Source organism: Giraffa tippelskirchi, chromosome 9, assembly GCF_054371585.1.
Source record: "Giraffa tippelskirchi isolate mGirTip1 chromosome 9, T2T-mGirTip1v1.2.pri, whole genome shotgun sequence".
Classification (NCBI taxonomy): Eukaryota; Metazoa; Chordata; class Mammalia; order Artiodactyla; family Giraffidae; genus Giraffa; species Giraffa tippelskirchi.
Genome location: NC_137283.1, coordinates 132,238,717 through 132,254,748, shown reverse-complemented (window position 1 = coordinate 132,254,748; position 16,032 = coordinate 132,238,717). Strand labels below are relative to the sequence as shown.

At 35.8% G+C, this 16,032-nt stretch overlaps 1 protein-coding gene across 1 annotated transcript in view; it reads right to left on the bottom strand.

The window, feature by feature from the left end:
• LAMA2 (laminin subunit alpha 2) overlaps positions 1–16,032 on the bottom strand; it is a 653,829-nt gene that overhangs the window by 78,430 nt on the left and 559,367 nt on the right. The window contains exons 44-46 of the mRNA XM_081529101.1: positions 9,533–9,649; positions 7,670–7,852; positions 1,854–2,008 (exon numbers count right to left, since the gene is read on the bottom strand). Coding sequence (XP_081385227.1) covers positions 1,854–2,008; positions 7,670–7,852; positions 9,533–9,649 — 455 coding nt within the window. The remainder of the gene's footprint in view (positions 1–1,853; positions 2,009–7,669; positions 7,853–9,532; positions 9,650–16,032) is intronic.

The window sequence follows — 16,032 nt, the reverse complement described above, 5'->3', positions numbered from 1 at the left end:
ATGAGTGATTCATGTAGATGTATGGCAGAGACCAACGCAATATTGTAAAGAAATTATCCTCCAATTAAAAAAAAAAAAAAACAACCTAAAAATAGAACTACCATATGATCCAGCAATCTCACTCTTGGGCATATATTCTGAGAAAAACATGGTTCAAAAGGACACAGGCACCCAAAGTTCACTGCAGCATTATTTACAACAGCCAAGACATGGAAGCAACCTAAATTTGACACAGGAATGGATAAAGAAGAAGCGGCACACATATACAATGGAATATTACTCAGCCACTAAAAAGAATGAAACAATGTCATTTGCAGCAATATGGATGGACCTGGAGATAACATACTAAGTGAAGCAAGTAATTTTGTATTTTGGGACAGGTTTTATACATTTATATGCCAGAATTTTATCTTTCTTCCCAGTGGGTGGGGATGGGATGAGGAAGCATATATAATTGAAGAATATATAGGCATATTTTTAAATTCCTTTACAATGAAGAAATAATAAAAATGTCCATATCTTTCCACTTGGTAACTAAGTAAAAAACTGTGGCTAAAAATGTGATTCACAAGCTGGAATCAAGATTGTCTGGAGGAATACCAACAACCTCAGATATGCAGATAATACCACTCTTATGGAAGAAAGTGAAGAGAAACTAAATAGCTTCCTGGTAAGGGAGAAAGAGGAGAGTTAAAAAGCTGGCTTAAAACTCAACATTCAAACATATAAGATTATGGCATCCAGTCCCATCACTTCATGGCAAATAGAAGGGGAAAAAGTGGAAACAGTGACATATTTTACTTTCTTGGGCTCCAAAATCACTGTGGACAGTGACTGCAGCCATGAAATTAAAAGACTCTTGCTCCTTGGAAGGAAAGCTATGACAAACCTAGACAGCATATTAAAAAACAGAGACATCACTTTGCCGACAAAGATCCATATAGTCAAAGCTATGGCTTTTCCAGTAGTCACGTATGGACATAGAATTGCATAAAGAAGACTCAGCACCTGAAGAATTGATGCTTTTGAACTGCAGTGATGGAGAAGACTCTTGAGAGTACCTTGGACTGAAAGATCAAACTAATCCTAGAGGAAGCTTAATTTGGAGATGGAAGGTTTGGTTATCTACAAAGATTTCAGATTTCAGTTTAAGCATGATAACATGAAAACTGATATTCATTCTATTTCTAGAAGAATCATAAGATGACTTCACTAGACTAAAGTTTCATATTGACATTTACAATTCTGTCTGGCTCATTAAGCTGTTATCTTCCCGAAAGTTTTGCCTCAATCCTTATAGTCTTATAACTGGGTTAATAAAGAGCAAAATTTTGAGACAAGTAAAGTGCTTCCTATTTTTATTCCAAAAAAGTGCAGAAATTGTAACCAAATTAATTTTTGGTTGCTTGGACTCAAACCAAAAAATATATAGAAAACAAGCGCTCATCTTTGCTAGTATTCCTTATAAGCTTGTCTGTTCATTCTTTCTTCAACCCCATTGCTTGGCCTTTTTTGCTTTCATCAAGAGTAAGGAGTTCTCATCCATGCCTTTTTAGTATACAAAAATAAGGCTTCCATTCTTGCAATCTGTATTAACTCTATTCAAATTATAATAAAATATATCAAAACTTTCATTTCCAAAACAGTAAGTGGTGATTATTCTCAAGAAATGTCTTTTGAAATATATGGGAAAAAAATCTAATCTTCCGTTCCCCACCTCCCCCACAAATAGCTTCAAATTAAAGGAAAAGGACCAAAGCTCATTCAACAAGACACACTGGGGAAAGTATTCTTTCTGGGAATAATACAAACATTACAATCATTTATTAATACTGAAAACAGAAGGAACTTACGGAATTAGCTTGTTTTCGGGCTTGGTTTATCAGTTCTTTTATCTCAGAGATATTTTTCTTCAGGTTATCCTCAAGCTCCTTAATGGGTTTAAGTTTGTCTATCAGTCGATCGGCTTCTTGTTCTAGATTTTTCACAGTGGCATCTGCATCTGCAACTGCACAGAACAAGATGAGTGCATATCTCACACACACACACGTATACACATACCCAGACACCTGCACAGACACATGTATATACACACCCAGGCACACACATATGCGCACACACACATATACACATACCCAGACACACGCACATGCACAAACACATACACACACGTTATACACACCCAGACACACACATGTGCACAAACATGCATACAGATACACACACACATGCTGCACACTCAGACACGCTCACACAGAAATGAAAATAGCAATATGCTTAACTAAATAATTGAAAGGATTTCATCTTATCCACAAGGCAAAGGCAAGGTCATGGCAGTTGAAGCAGTTTTGTGGTAGCAAATGGAAATATTTTAGTTGGGACCCAAGCAAGCCAGAGGAGATGATGTTAGAGAAAGAGGGCTGACAACTTTGGCTTTGGGATTAATGTGCAAGTCTGCATTACAGATGGATAATATGATTAGCTTAATTCAATGCTTAATTTTTAGCTTCAGACCCCAAACTAACCTTTATAGCAAAGAAATTTAGTCAAAGAATCAAGGAATTGGAAGCATCTTTAAAATGTCACTGAGTCTGACTAAGCCAGAACTGTACTTAAGTCAGGGTTTTCACACAAAATTAGTTTTTTTTTTCTTTTTCTCACTTTCTTTGTATATCTTAAAGAGAAAAGCTATTAAAATATCTTTTGAAAAACATTTCAATGTTGAGCAACCCTCAGACTGAAGGCCTACATTATACTTTAAATCTTTCATGCTGCAGGTTATTTTCATTTTGAAAAATAGTTGATTCTCCTGCTCTCTACATTAGGTTGAACCACATTAAACTGTCACTTTTGTAGCTAAAATTTAAAGGATGTTGAATATTGATAAATTAGAAAGGGGTTTAGTTTAATTCAGTCGCTCAGTTGTGTTCGACTCTTTGCGACCCCAAGAATCGCAGCACGCCAGGCCTCCCTGTCCATCACCAACTCCCTGAGTCTACCCAAACCCATGTCCACTGAGTCGGTGATGCCATCCAGCCATCTCATCCTCTGTCGTCCCCTTCTCCTCCTGCCCTCAATCTTTCCCAGCATCAGGGTCTTTTCCAGTGAGTCAGATCTTTGCATCAGGTGGCCAAAGTATTGGAGTTTCAGCTTCAGCATCACTCCTTCCAGTGACTATTCAGGACTGATTTCCTTTAGGATGAACTAGTTGGATCTCCTTGCAGTCCAAGGGACTTTCAAGAGTCTTCTCCAACACCACAGCTCAAAAGAATCAATTTTTAAGCACTCAGCTTTCTTTTTAGTCCAACTCTCACATCCATACATGACCACTGGAAAAACCATAGCCTTGACTAGACGGACCTTTGTTGGCAAAGTAATGTCTCTGCTTTTTAATATGCTGTCTAGGTTGGTCATAACTTTCCTTCCAAGGAGTAAATGTCTTTTAATTTCATGGCTGCAATCACCATCTGCAGTGATTTTGGAGCCCAGAAAAATAAAGTCAGCCACTGTTTCCACTGTTTCCCCATCTATCTGCCATGAAGTGAAGGGACTGGATGCCATGATCTTAGTTTTCTGAATGTTGAGCTTTAAGCCAACTTTTTCACTCTCCTCTTTCACTTTCATCAAGAGGCTCTTTAGTTCTTCACTTTCTGCCATAAGGGTGGTGTCATCTGCATATCTGAGGTTATTGATATTTCTCCCAGCAATCTTGATTCCAGCTTGTGCTTCCTCCAGCCCAGTGTTTCTCATGATGTACTCTGCATATAAATTAAATAAGCAGGGTGACAATATACAGCCTTGACGAACTCCTTTTCCTCTTTGGAACCAGTCTGTTGTTCCATGTCCATTTCTAACTGTTGCTTCTTGACCTGCATACAGGTTTCTCAAGAGGCAGGTCAGGTGGTCTGGTATTCCCATCTCTTTCAGAATTTTCCACAGTTTATTGTGATGCACACAGTCAAAGGCTTTGGCATAGTCAATAAAGCAGAAATAGATGTTTTTCTGGAACTCTCTTGCTTTTTCGATGATCCAGCGGATGTTGGCCATTTGATTTCTGGTTCCTATGCCTTTTCTAAAACCAGCTTGAACATCTGGAAGTTCATGGTTCACATATTGCTGAAGCCTGGCTTGGAGAATTTTAAGCATTACATGTGAGATGACTGCGATTGTGCTTAACCCTAAAACAATTGAAGGTTATTACTGATCCTTAGATTTCCAGCTTGTACTTTTCATAGTGGGGCACATGACACATGGAAAATCAATTATTCTGTCCCTAGGATGCTGGCAGTCTTATCCAAACTATGTCATTTATTATCTGACTGAGCATATACTGTTCTGTTTTCTGTCATTGTGACTCTGATGAAAAAGTGAAACTGCTTAAGGTCCAAGGTTATTGGCCCTGATGAACTAGGAGTGATCTGAGATTGAATCTTTAGGAATAAATCAAATGAGCACAAAAGGAAGGAAGGAAGTAATATTTTGAAGTATTTTGAATTCATGCTCATAAATATGAGTTATATTGTTAGTGATGTTTAAAAAGAACATAGATCTATTATTAACCTTAACTAATAGAGTTGCTAGATCAAGAACTATTTTCTCCTGAAATGAGGGTTATTGAGTTCAAAGCTCTTGTTACCTAATTGTGTAGGGAATCAGGATAAAGATAGTTACCCCTTAAATTTTACACTTTAAATAAACCATTTGTCCATTTTCTCCTTTCCTTTAATTCCCCAATATTACTCTGATATTCTTCAAATCATTCTAAAAGTGAGAAAAAGTGACTTAGACTTAGATTCATGGAAATGAAAAAAATTGTTATGCAGGGACTACTTAGGCTTAGACAAGTAATAGATCCCTTTCTTTTAAAGCTCCCAGAAGTTTTTACCAAATGTTTCAGAATGGAACCTGGAAGTCCCCTTATCCCTTGCTATTTTTCCCCCTCTATCTTCTGGAACAGTCAAAGTAATATAGAAATTATCTTCTTGAAAGTTTTTAAAAATAAATCACCTGTGATTTTGAGTCTGATGTTCTCTTATGCTGTGGTATTTGGAAACTTCTCACTTTTTCCTAAGATTATTTGTGTAGATTTTAAAATTACTTCTGAAGATAGATTTTTACAAAAATGTTTTACTAGAAAACTATCTCTTTTAGAGTTTAAAATTTATTAGCCTGGAGTTTTGCCAAGCCCTCTCTTATATGCTAAATTTCTTCCCTTATCTAGTTATATCTTGTGCAGAACTTTGCCTATTTATTCTTCATTTTCCTTGATTTAAGCAGGTCAAGCATCTAAAATATTTTATCTTTATATTTCTAAAGATACATCTCTTGAATTTATCACATCTATTATTTTCTGTCTTCTAATTTATTAACTCTTTTTCATTTTCTGTCTTTTAGTTAGTTATTCTGTCTGACCCTTAGAGTTGACTGCCTAACTTGTTTATTGCAAAGCTTTTTAGTAATATAATTGCACTCATTTTCCACTGAGGATAGAGTTGGTCATATTTCTCAGGTTTAGATATGTTCAGTTTTATTTTTATTATTTTCTACTCTGTAGTTTTATTTTTGACTTAGAATTTAAACTATGAGGTATTTAAGACAGAAAATTTTTATATCTCAGTGATTGCTCATTTGGTAAGATCTAATTTTATTAATTCTATTTTATGCTTCTCCAAGTATAATTCTCTTGAAGTTGAGAATAATTGCTTGTAAGGAGTGGGGAGTAAGCTTCAGGGGAAAAGCAACAACAACAATGTAGATTTGATCTACTTTAATTCTGCTAGAAAGAAGTCATTTAGACTTCAGTGACTGCATTTGTATTATCAGAAGCATCATAATTCAGTTAAATCTACGGAAGAATTCAATTTTCTACTTTTATATGGATAACATATTTCACTAATTTTTTAAACACACATTCACACACTAATTCCTTTTCTGTATCTAGCATTCATACCGTGACACTGGAAAGAAGAGCTATCCAATGTTTAAAGCCATACTAAAACATGGAAACATGCAAAGCTGAAGCCTTTTGCAGTAAGCAATCAAGCATAAAAGTTACTAAAAGGTATGCAAGTAAATATATACATACTGATTTCTGCAGGTAATTTCATATGGAAGTAAAACAGAAAAAACAGAAAAATTCATGAGAAAATATTTTTCATAGATATTATAAAGTAGTGACTGTCAAGAAAAACAGTACTTTTCACAACAGATGCTAATTACAAATTCACTCCATTTTAAATCAAACAAGAGTTATCAAATAAAAATTCACAAAACATGTCACTTAGCAGGCCACTGTTCATATTAAAAGGGGTTTATTATCATGTTCTAATAAGATAGAAACAGACCCAATGTAATTAGAATTTATAGATATTAACTATTTCTTTTCATAGATGATAGAATCATAAAAGGGAGATAAATATTATATAAGGCCACTCTCATTTGAGAATCAGTCTGAAAATGAATGAAATGATAACATAAAAGAGTGATATTTACTTTAAAACTTCTCTTCATTCTTTTTTCTGGGGGGGTTGGATATTGTGATTTGGCATGCCTGTGAACCAGTTACTCAGATGGAATCCGAACCACCGGGGGAACCTAACTCTGGGTTTACACAATAAAAACTGAAAAACTCTATGTCTTCTCTTTTCCTTTCCTGAAGAAATAATGAGGAGTGAAATCCTTTTCCCTAACTCTGAAGTGCACTTAGCTATGTTTGCACTCCTCCTTGCCCAGGAAGGAGTTAGGTTAGTAGTATCTATTATTTCAAAGTATCATTAGCCTTTGATCTGAGGCAAAGATGCTGAAAAATCAGGCTCCACTCCCCAGTCAAACAGCATTTGTAATCTGGATTATACAGTGTATAACGTCAATAACTGTGTTTTTGTTATTACACTCTACAAATGTTTTAATTCCCAATAAATACACTGGTTCTATATAAAGAAGGCTAATCTCTTGAGATTGTAAAGTACAAAGAATCAAGCATCTCCTTTGGTATAAGCACATATGAAGATAGCATTTTATCACTTGAAAGAATAAAACAATATTAAAAATTATAATGACTACTTAATAATTTAAATTACTATATTTAGTTCTCCCACATTTTCTCAGTAAATCCATATTTAACTCAATATAGTTTAATGCAACATACAAAAGACATGAAGAAATATTCCTGATAAACTAGATAAATATTTTAATTTCCTGATAATGTTAACTAACTAGAATCTTAAGTAATAAAAGACCAGTATTTTCCAAATTTGAATGCATTCAAGTTGATCCCGTTTAGTATTCTTTTCTAACAGGCCTGCTCATTAGAGTGCTCCTTGACCTCTAGGTTCCATGGAATTTCCCAAGTATAACTGCATTTTCAATTACACTGAAGGAATAAAAAGTATTTGGCATGCCTATGCCAAATACCATGCAGGCTTTGAGAATTCTTAATTTCCTCTTAACGGATGAAATTTGAATAAGATAAGCTCGAGTGAGGAGCTGGGCGTCTTGTATTCCAGTTCTGGAGCCATAGGCATTCAATTCCTGAAGCCAGTCTACGAAGGGAGGAGGGCAGACTGCATCACTATGAGGGCCCCTTCCTGCTCTAGCAGTTATGAGTCTAGGATACTTTCAGAGTGTGAAGAAATAAATGCAATAATCAAAGTGAAAAAGGAGATCTTACTGTTCTTCGAAGGATCTTTTACCACAGCATTTGTTTTGGCTACGCTGTCTGCTAGTTGATTGTAATTTTTCTTCAGGCCATCAAGGTTCTGGTGAAGATCTTTAATCTGCGCCAGTACATCTTTAGCTGTGTCGTTGGCTTGTCTTGCTTTGTCTTTAACGGCTTGCAGCTTAGTGGCTGTGTCTGTAAGCAGAAGACGGTACGAGAAACAAAACAAAGGGTCTGGAGTTAGTGGCTTAATCCATGCTTGTCAAAGAGAGGCTGCGCCTGGCCGACCTCAGGGACTCAGGCACGAGGGAAAGGCTGAACTTTGTCTCATTCAGCTATAGCAGATGAAGTACATTTCAGTGAAACTGAATTTTCTCAGGGACCTTTGCTATGAATACCTGATTAGCCCTTAAAAAATAGCAACGTGATTATTCTAAAAGTTCATTGTGGAAGGCGATATTGTGACTTGCTGCTGAACATATTAAAGAGAGAAGTTTATCCATCTGAATCATATAGCCTCATCGAAAGTAGTTTTAACATTTAATCTGCACTTCCAGGGTTGGGGGGAGGGAACGAATATATTTCAATTTTAGTAGAGAGAGACTTTTTCAGATATATTAGACCATATGTTTGTGAAAATAATTTATATTTGTTATCAGCATTGGATGTTTTCTATGAACATATTTACTACTGAAGAAGTGACATGAAAAATTAATAAAGTTACTTAGGCTTTTTAATGTTAAAAAAGTAAAAAAAATCATTAAGGTTTTAATAGTTCCTGTTTGGTATAGATGTGTTTCCTTCATCATAATTTTTATAAAAAATGTACATTGTACATATATTTATGTGCCTACTAATATGCTGTAGATTAGTGGTTAGGATCACAGCCCCTGAAGTTAAACTGTGAGGTTGGAATATTATATGTCTCTTTTAACAATGGCCCTCAGTGTCCCATCTAAGTTTGTCTGTTGTAAAGTGGAGATAATAATGCTGTTTACCTTGTAGGATTAGTAAGAGGGTAACATACACTTAACATAAGCATGCTGAATAAGCCTTGCTCAATAAATGTTAGCAACTCTTGCTACTGTTGTATCATGCTATTAAAATACAAAAATAGTATCCCCCAAACAATAGTGCTTTCAGTAACTAGTAACAAACATTAACTCCAAATAACAGGTAATGCGTAAAAAGATATTATAGACATGGTTCAATCTTAACGTTTTTGCCAAGAAAAATGTGTTGAAAGGCAGCTGGTTCTCACCTATTACTGTAGGTACTGTGTGTGTGCTAAATTGCTTCAGTTGTGCCCGACTCTTTGTGGCCCCATGGACTATAGCCCGTCAGGCTCCTCTGTCCATGGGATTCTCCAGGCAAGAATACTAGAGTGGGTTGCCATGCCCTTCTCCAGGGGATCTTCCTGACCCAGGGATCAAACATGAATCTTTTATGTCTCCTGCATTAGCAGGTGGGTTCTTTACCACTAGGCCACCTGGGAAGCCCTGTAGGTACTATAATAAACTGTAATTTTGTGGTAGTAAATCAAGATTTTAGAGGATAGTGTCTGTATGATGTTATTCTTTCCCACCAATGTAAAATTTCCTGGGCTGGGATGTGGAAGAACAATACAATAACAAGATGTCTATTAATTTCTTTTTTGTAATTTATTCCTACAAATGTCAGTTAACAAATGATAAACGTCACGGTGAAAAGTGTTTCTTAGTTTCTCATTCTTACAAAGAATTCATAAGTAAGAAAACCATTATCTGATAGCCTGACAATGGTACAGATATAGTGCTAGGAGATACAGGCAGAAGTTGGAACATTTTTAAAAAGTTCATTTCCATTAGGGTAGTTTGAAGTGTCTGGAATTCTTACCATTTGGAATTGCTGCGAGCTTGTCCAAAGTGTCATTCAAAGCTCTCAGGAGATCCCCGTTTCTGATATTGGCATTGTCTAATCTGGCTGTCAAGCCGTTCAATTGGTCATCATTTTCTGTGAACAGAAAACAAAAAGGGATGAAACAATTTTAATCATCTCTGAACTTAGAGATGGATATACAATTTCAGGTTATTTTATTTTATAAAATCAATTTTTATTGAAGCATAGTTTCTTTACAATGTTGTATTAGTTTCTGTAGTACAGCAAAGTGAATCAGTTACATGTTCACATATACCCCCTATTTTTTGGATTTCTTTCCCATTTAGGTCACTGCAGAGTGTTGGGTAGAGTTCATTGCGCTATACGGCAGATTCTCACTAGTTATCTATTTTATAATAGTAGTGTATATACGTCAATCCCAATCTCCCAATTCATCCCACTCCTGCTTCCTCTCTTGGTATCAATACATCTGTTATTCTTGTCTGTGTCTCTATTTTAGCCTTGCAAATGAGTTCATTTCATGCATTCATCAAAAATGAGTGCATCATTTTTCTAGATTCCACATAAAGCAATATTATACAATTTCAGGTTACTTTAATATAAAAGTATTTAATAATACAAAAATTTATTTTAACTTATTGGCATCTGTATACAAATATATTTCAGATCAGATTATAAAATATATATTTATATGATCATGTGACACACAAATATATTCAACAATTATATTTTCTCTGGTATCTTATATTTATTTGACTTAATTTGATGGTTTTCTATGGATAAAAATTTTGAAAGATTTGGTCTTTTATTGCATTTATAATGACACCTTCTTGATATCACTCAAATTAATGTCATTATTTTTAAAACTTTATCATCAAAATGGATCACTGAATTAGCTTTTAAAAATCTCAAATAGATATGACTGTTAAGTAGAATCTCCCAACTTTACTAAACATCACTTAGTAATATTTGAAAAAAATAAAAATCAAAGGAATGAAAAAACAGCCTCTGGCACATTTTTGGTTTTTTTATAGAGAAAATAACATTTTACAAATTACTTTAAGTAGACTTTATATAGGTTTTTTCTTGCTACTTTAGCATGTTTTCTTTAACATTAAAATATATCATTTACTGTGAAAGTGGAAGTGTCAATCGCTCAGTTGTGTCTGACTCTTTGCAACCTGATGGACTGTAGTCTGCCAGACTTCTCTGTCCATGGAATTCTCCAGGAAAGAATACTGGAGTGAGTTGCCATTCCCTTCTCCAGGGGATCTTCCTGACCCAGGGATCGAACTTGGATCTCATGCATTGCAGGCAGATTCTTTACCATCTCATCCACAGGGGAAGTCAGATAATGTAATATTACTAGTATAAATTGTCCAGCTTCTCTCCACTAATTTTTTAACATGTTCAAATGTTAAGTTAGTTTGTATATAATATTGTATTTTATAGCAGATAAAAACCAGGAATGACACAAGAAAGACAGATAACGATGGTGTGAAGGATGATGTACTAAATAATGCACTTGCATTTTATACCTGGTTGTGCTGGTTAATTTGTTTTCTCTGTGCAAATATTTTTGTTTTTTCATTTAAAGAAGTTAAAGAAAAAATGTAACTTGAAATGCTGAAGACCATTACCTACCAACACTGATTGTTGCTCTCATCACTCTCCTGGTACCCAGAGTGGGCAGACCAGGAGAGACTACATCTCACTGAGCAGAGCAGAGCAGTTTTGATTGGATTGTGTGTCCACCCCTTGTAAAGGTAGTGCATCTGGCTTCTTGGAGGAACAAAACAAGCCACGGGCAGCTTAGGGAACAATCTTTGTTTTTATTGGCTTTCATCTATGAAGACTAGCAAAGGGAAGGGAAGATAGATGGAAGATTCTTAACTATCACTGTTCTGGATGTGATAAAGAGTACTGAACATATTAATTAATGATCCATTCCATTTCATATCAGGGTTTTATAGGCAGATGAATTACACCACTGTTATACCACAGTAATATAAGCACATAATATTGTTGGAGGCATCTGCTTTTAGGTTCCAAGTCAAAGACCTAACATCATAGAAAAATAAAGCATAAAATATTCCATAAAAACATGGTTCTAAAACATCAATATGTCCATTTCAGTAACTGAGATATTATTTTCAATGCTAGTCCTTCAAAATATACTTTCCAAGTAATTAGATTTTCTCCTCTGTCAATCACAATTTATCTTTCTTTTAATACTTCTGTTATTGTCACTGTACTAAAATAAAATATTTAAATAGGTTATGGAAAGAATATTTTTTGAAATAAAGACAATCTCACTATGACTGTGATATCTATACAAATTCCCTGAGAATAGTTAAAGGCTATTCTTTTGATATTAATTTAGGAGTCTTCATCAATTAAGGAAATGGAACAGTACAAATTTCATTTCTTAGTTTCTTGATTGGATTTGACTTTTTAAACCATGAAACATTTAAAATGTGCTGGCAAGCAAGATATTCATGTACAACTGAGAAAACCATTAATTTAAAGGACATCACTTGGTTTATACTATTTTATGAATCCTGATAACAAATACTGGCTGAACAATCAGGCCAATTATTCAGAACAAAGACTGATTTGAGGAACACTGTTACTGCCATTCCTCAAGTTTCAAAGCAGTAATTTTGTTCCCCTGCTTTCTGTACTAGAAAGTCAAAATGGGAATATTCTGAGCCTGTTCTGATTTCTTTTTTTCAGGATTTGACTCTATTTTCTTCTTAGTTTATCCTTTCTTATACCCTGATCATTTTTCTCTGAAGTACCTTTTGGAATTTCTCAAACCAAGTCTAAACACTTTATCACTGTGTCAGTCTATTTCTTCAGATAAACAGAAGCTGTGTGCAGAAAATAATTGCAGATTTTAAAGTGGAAAACTTACAAAATGTCAGCCATGCAAAACTAGGAAAATAAATGATCCAAGGCTGCCTTTAAATGAAGATACCTGAGGCAGAGGTTTCTATAATCAAAATGAAAGGAAGAACGCGTGTGTTGCAGTTTGAATGGTAACATGGACAAAGAGAGAATTATTGGTAGTTAAGATAAATCCAATCCAACTCATAATTTTTGATGAACAAGAAAAGTAGCCAAATTATAATCCACAGTGCTACCTTGCACACCTTCCTCTCCTTATTTCCTCACTTTTCATACCCATTAGCTATAGCTAAGTCATCTAAGCTCTCTCCAGATAACATCCAGTGAACCTTAAAGGCTACATACACATGCTCTAATTTTGGCTCTCCCTTTCTCATCCACTCCCTACACATTAGAAGACAAATGTCCAGGAATGAGTTTGGCAGAGACAGAGCTCATCAACTGAGAGAAAAGAAGCAGAGCAGCCAGGTTGGACTGTGAACGCGCCTGACAATATCATTTCCCTTTGTTGTATAACACTGAATGAGGTAGACGGATTCAGAATGAAAATCACTAGACAGAGTTGCAAGTTACTTGCATTAATAATAATACTAATTTACTCATGTTGACCATGTTCCTGTTACTGTGCTAAATGTATTAGCGTTTAGCTTGCTTAGAACTGGTAATACTGAACTATGCAATAATTCAAAATAAAGCTTTTACAAGTATTTCTTTGATCACTGATGATGCATTCTTTTACATATTCTAGCCATTAGAGAAGGTAGTATAGTGCAATGAAATAATTATAGGACTTAAGAGTTGGAAGATGTGGGTTCAAATGTCATTTCTATCCATTTTTACATGTGTAAAATGAAGATAACTTCATATGACTGACACAAGAAATCAGTTGAAGGATGCATGAGAAAGTATTGGATTTATTATGCAGTTATTAAAAGGTAACAAAATAATTCACATTGGTTTGGTAATTCACATTAGTTTGGTAATTCACATTGGGTTGAGAACTGCTTTGGTATTTTTGCCAGTTTTCAGTAATGTTATTTATGATTTACTTTCTTCTGTGTTTAAAGTGCATCATCTAGAACCTAAAGTTGTTTATTTTCCTTTTATATTTTCTTAATATATAGTCCCCATTTTCAACTAAATATAAAATGATTTTATATATTTTAATGGGAATGTTCTATTTTGACTATTCAAACACATCTAATTAAGTTCCTCAAATGCAATTTTTAACTTTTTATTCACATGAAAGTGAAAGTCGCTCAGTTGTGTCTGACTCTTTGTGACCCCATGGACTATACAGTCCGTGGAATTTTCCAGGTGAGAATACTGGAGTGGATAAAAAAGCACAAATAAATACCTTGAGAGAATCTCTCATTCATAAGGGTGAAGTTTGTAGAATTGTTTTCAATATTGAAGGGGTCTAGTTAAACTGAACTACTGCAAATTATCATATAGATAACAATTTGCAAATGAAATTTTCATTATCATGAAATTTGTCTTATGAGCTACTACTTAAACTCAGTATCACTTTTGATTTGCTTCTTGATCAAAAAATGGAGGAACGGCTTCTCTTTTAAGATTTTTTTATACAAATATTTTACAAAGTAACAAACATATTTCATCTTTTGGTGTAGAGGCTCCTTCTGAATTTTTGCTATTTAGGAGAAGGCAATGGCACCCCACTCCAGTACTCTTGCCTGGGAAATCCCATGGACGGAGGAGCCTGGTAGGTTACAGTCCATGGGGTGGCAAAGAGTCGAACATGACTGAGTGACTTCACTTTCACTTTTCACTTTTATGCATTGGAGAAGGAAATGGCAGCCCACTCCAGTGTTCTTGCCTGCAGAATCCCAGGGACAGAGGAGCCTGGTGGGCTGCCGTCTATGGGGTCGCACAGAGTCGGACACAACTGACGCGACTTAGCAGCAGCAGCAGCAGTAACTCAGTTGTGTCTGACCCTTTGCAACTCCACCGACTGCAGCACACTAGGCCTCTCTGTCCCTTACCATCTCCTGAAGTTTGCCCAAATTCATGTCCATTGCATTGGTGATGCCATCCAGCCATCTCATCCTCTGATGGCCTCTTCTCCTCTGTCTTCAATCTTTACCAGCATCAGAGACTTTTCCAATGAGTCAGCGGTTCACATCAGATGACCAAGATACTGGACTTTCAGCTTCAGGATCAGTCCTTCCAATGATTATTCAAGGTTAATTACCCTTAAGATTGACTGATTTGATCTCCTTGCTGTACAAGGGACTCTCAGGAATCTCCTCCAGCACCACAATTCCAAGGCATCAGTTCTTCGGCACTCTGCCTTCTTTATAGTACAGCTCTCACAACAGTAAGTGACCACTAGGAAGACCATAACCTTGACTATATGGACCTTTGTAGGCAGAGTAATGTCTCTACTTTTCAACACACTGTCTAGGTTTGTCATAACTTTCCTGTCAAGAAGCAAATGTCTTCTGATTTCATGGTTGCAGTCATCATCCACAATGATTTTAGAGCCCAAGAAGAGGAAATTTGTCACTACTTTCATCTTTTCCCCCTCTATTTTCCATGAAGTAATGGGGCTAGATGTCATGATCTTTATTTTTTTTAATATTTAGTTTTTAGCTGGCTGTTTCACTCTCCTCCTTCACCCTCATCAAGAGACGTTTTAGTTCCTCTTTGCTTTCTACCATTAGAGTGGTATAATCTGCACATCTGAGGTTGTTGATATTTCTCTCGCCTATCTTGATTCTAGCTTGTAATTCGTCCAGCCCAGCATTCCTTCTGAATTAGAGAGCAGGTTAACTTCTGCAGTGCTTTTATCCATAGTTCTGAAGCAGAGAATTTGGAAGAGGTAAGGGATCTGCATGAGGTGACGTGAACCTTGATTTTGACCTTTCTGGTAATGAGAGATTCCTGCAATGCTCATCCATTCACTCATTTATCAAACTTTTGTTAGGGCCATGAATGTTAATGTGTCACCTCTACACCATGGCAAAAGGCCAGTGTTTTTATTCAGCAATGCTTAAAAGCATCATCTTTGGAACCATATTAACTTGGGCTAGTTAAGGTGTTGGCTCTACTAGATGTATGCAGTGTATTCAAACAATTTCTTTGACTTAAATGATTCTGTTGCGGCTTCCCTGGTGGCTCAGATGGTAAAGAATCTGCCTGCAATGCAGGAGACCTGGGTTCAATCTCTGGGTCAGGAAGATCCCCTGCAGAAGGAAATGGCAACTCACTCCAGTACTCTTGCCTAGAAAATCCCATGGACAGAGGAGCCTGGTAGGCTACAGTCCATGCGGTTGCAAAGAGTCGGACACAACTGAGCAACTTCACTTTCACTATCATCTCCAAAGTCTTAAGATATCAGGATGGAGGACAGTCCTCTCTTCAGCCAGTTGAATGAGAAACCAAAATAACCAGACATCAAAAACTCCATGTGGTTCCTCTAGGACAAGCTCCAAAGCCTGAGTGTGGGTTTGCAAGCTCCTTTTGTTTTGGCCAGCAAGGTATTCTAAAACAAAGGTAATTTAAATACCTTTAAGTGAGACAAGTACTCTCTGGTTCTAATAGTTTCTGTCCTTCCATGTTTG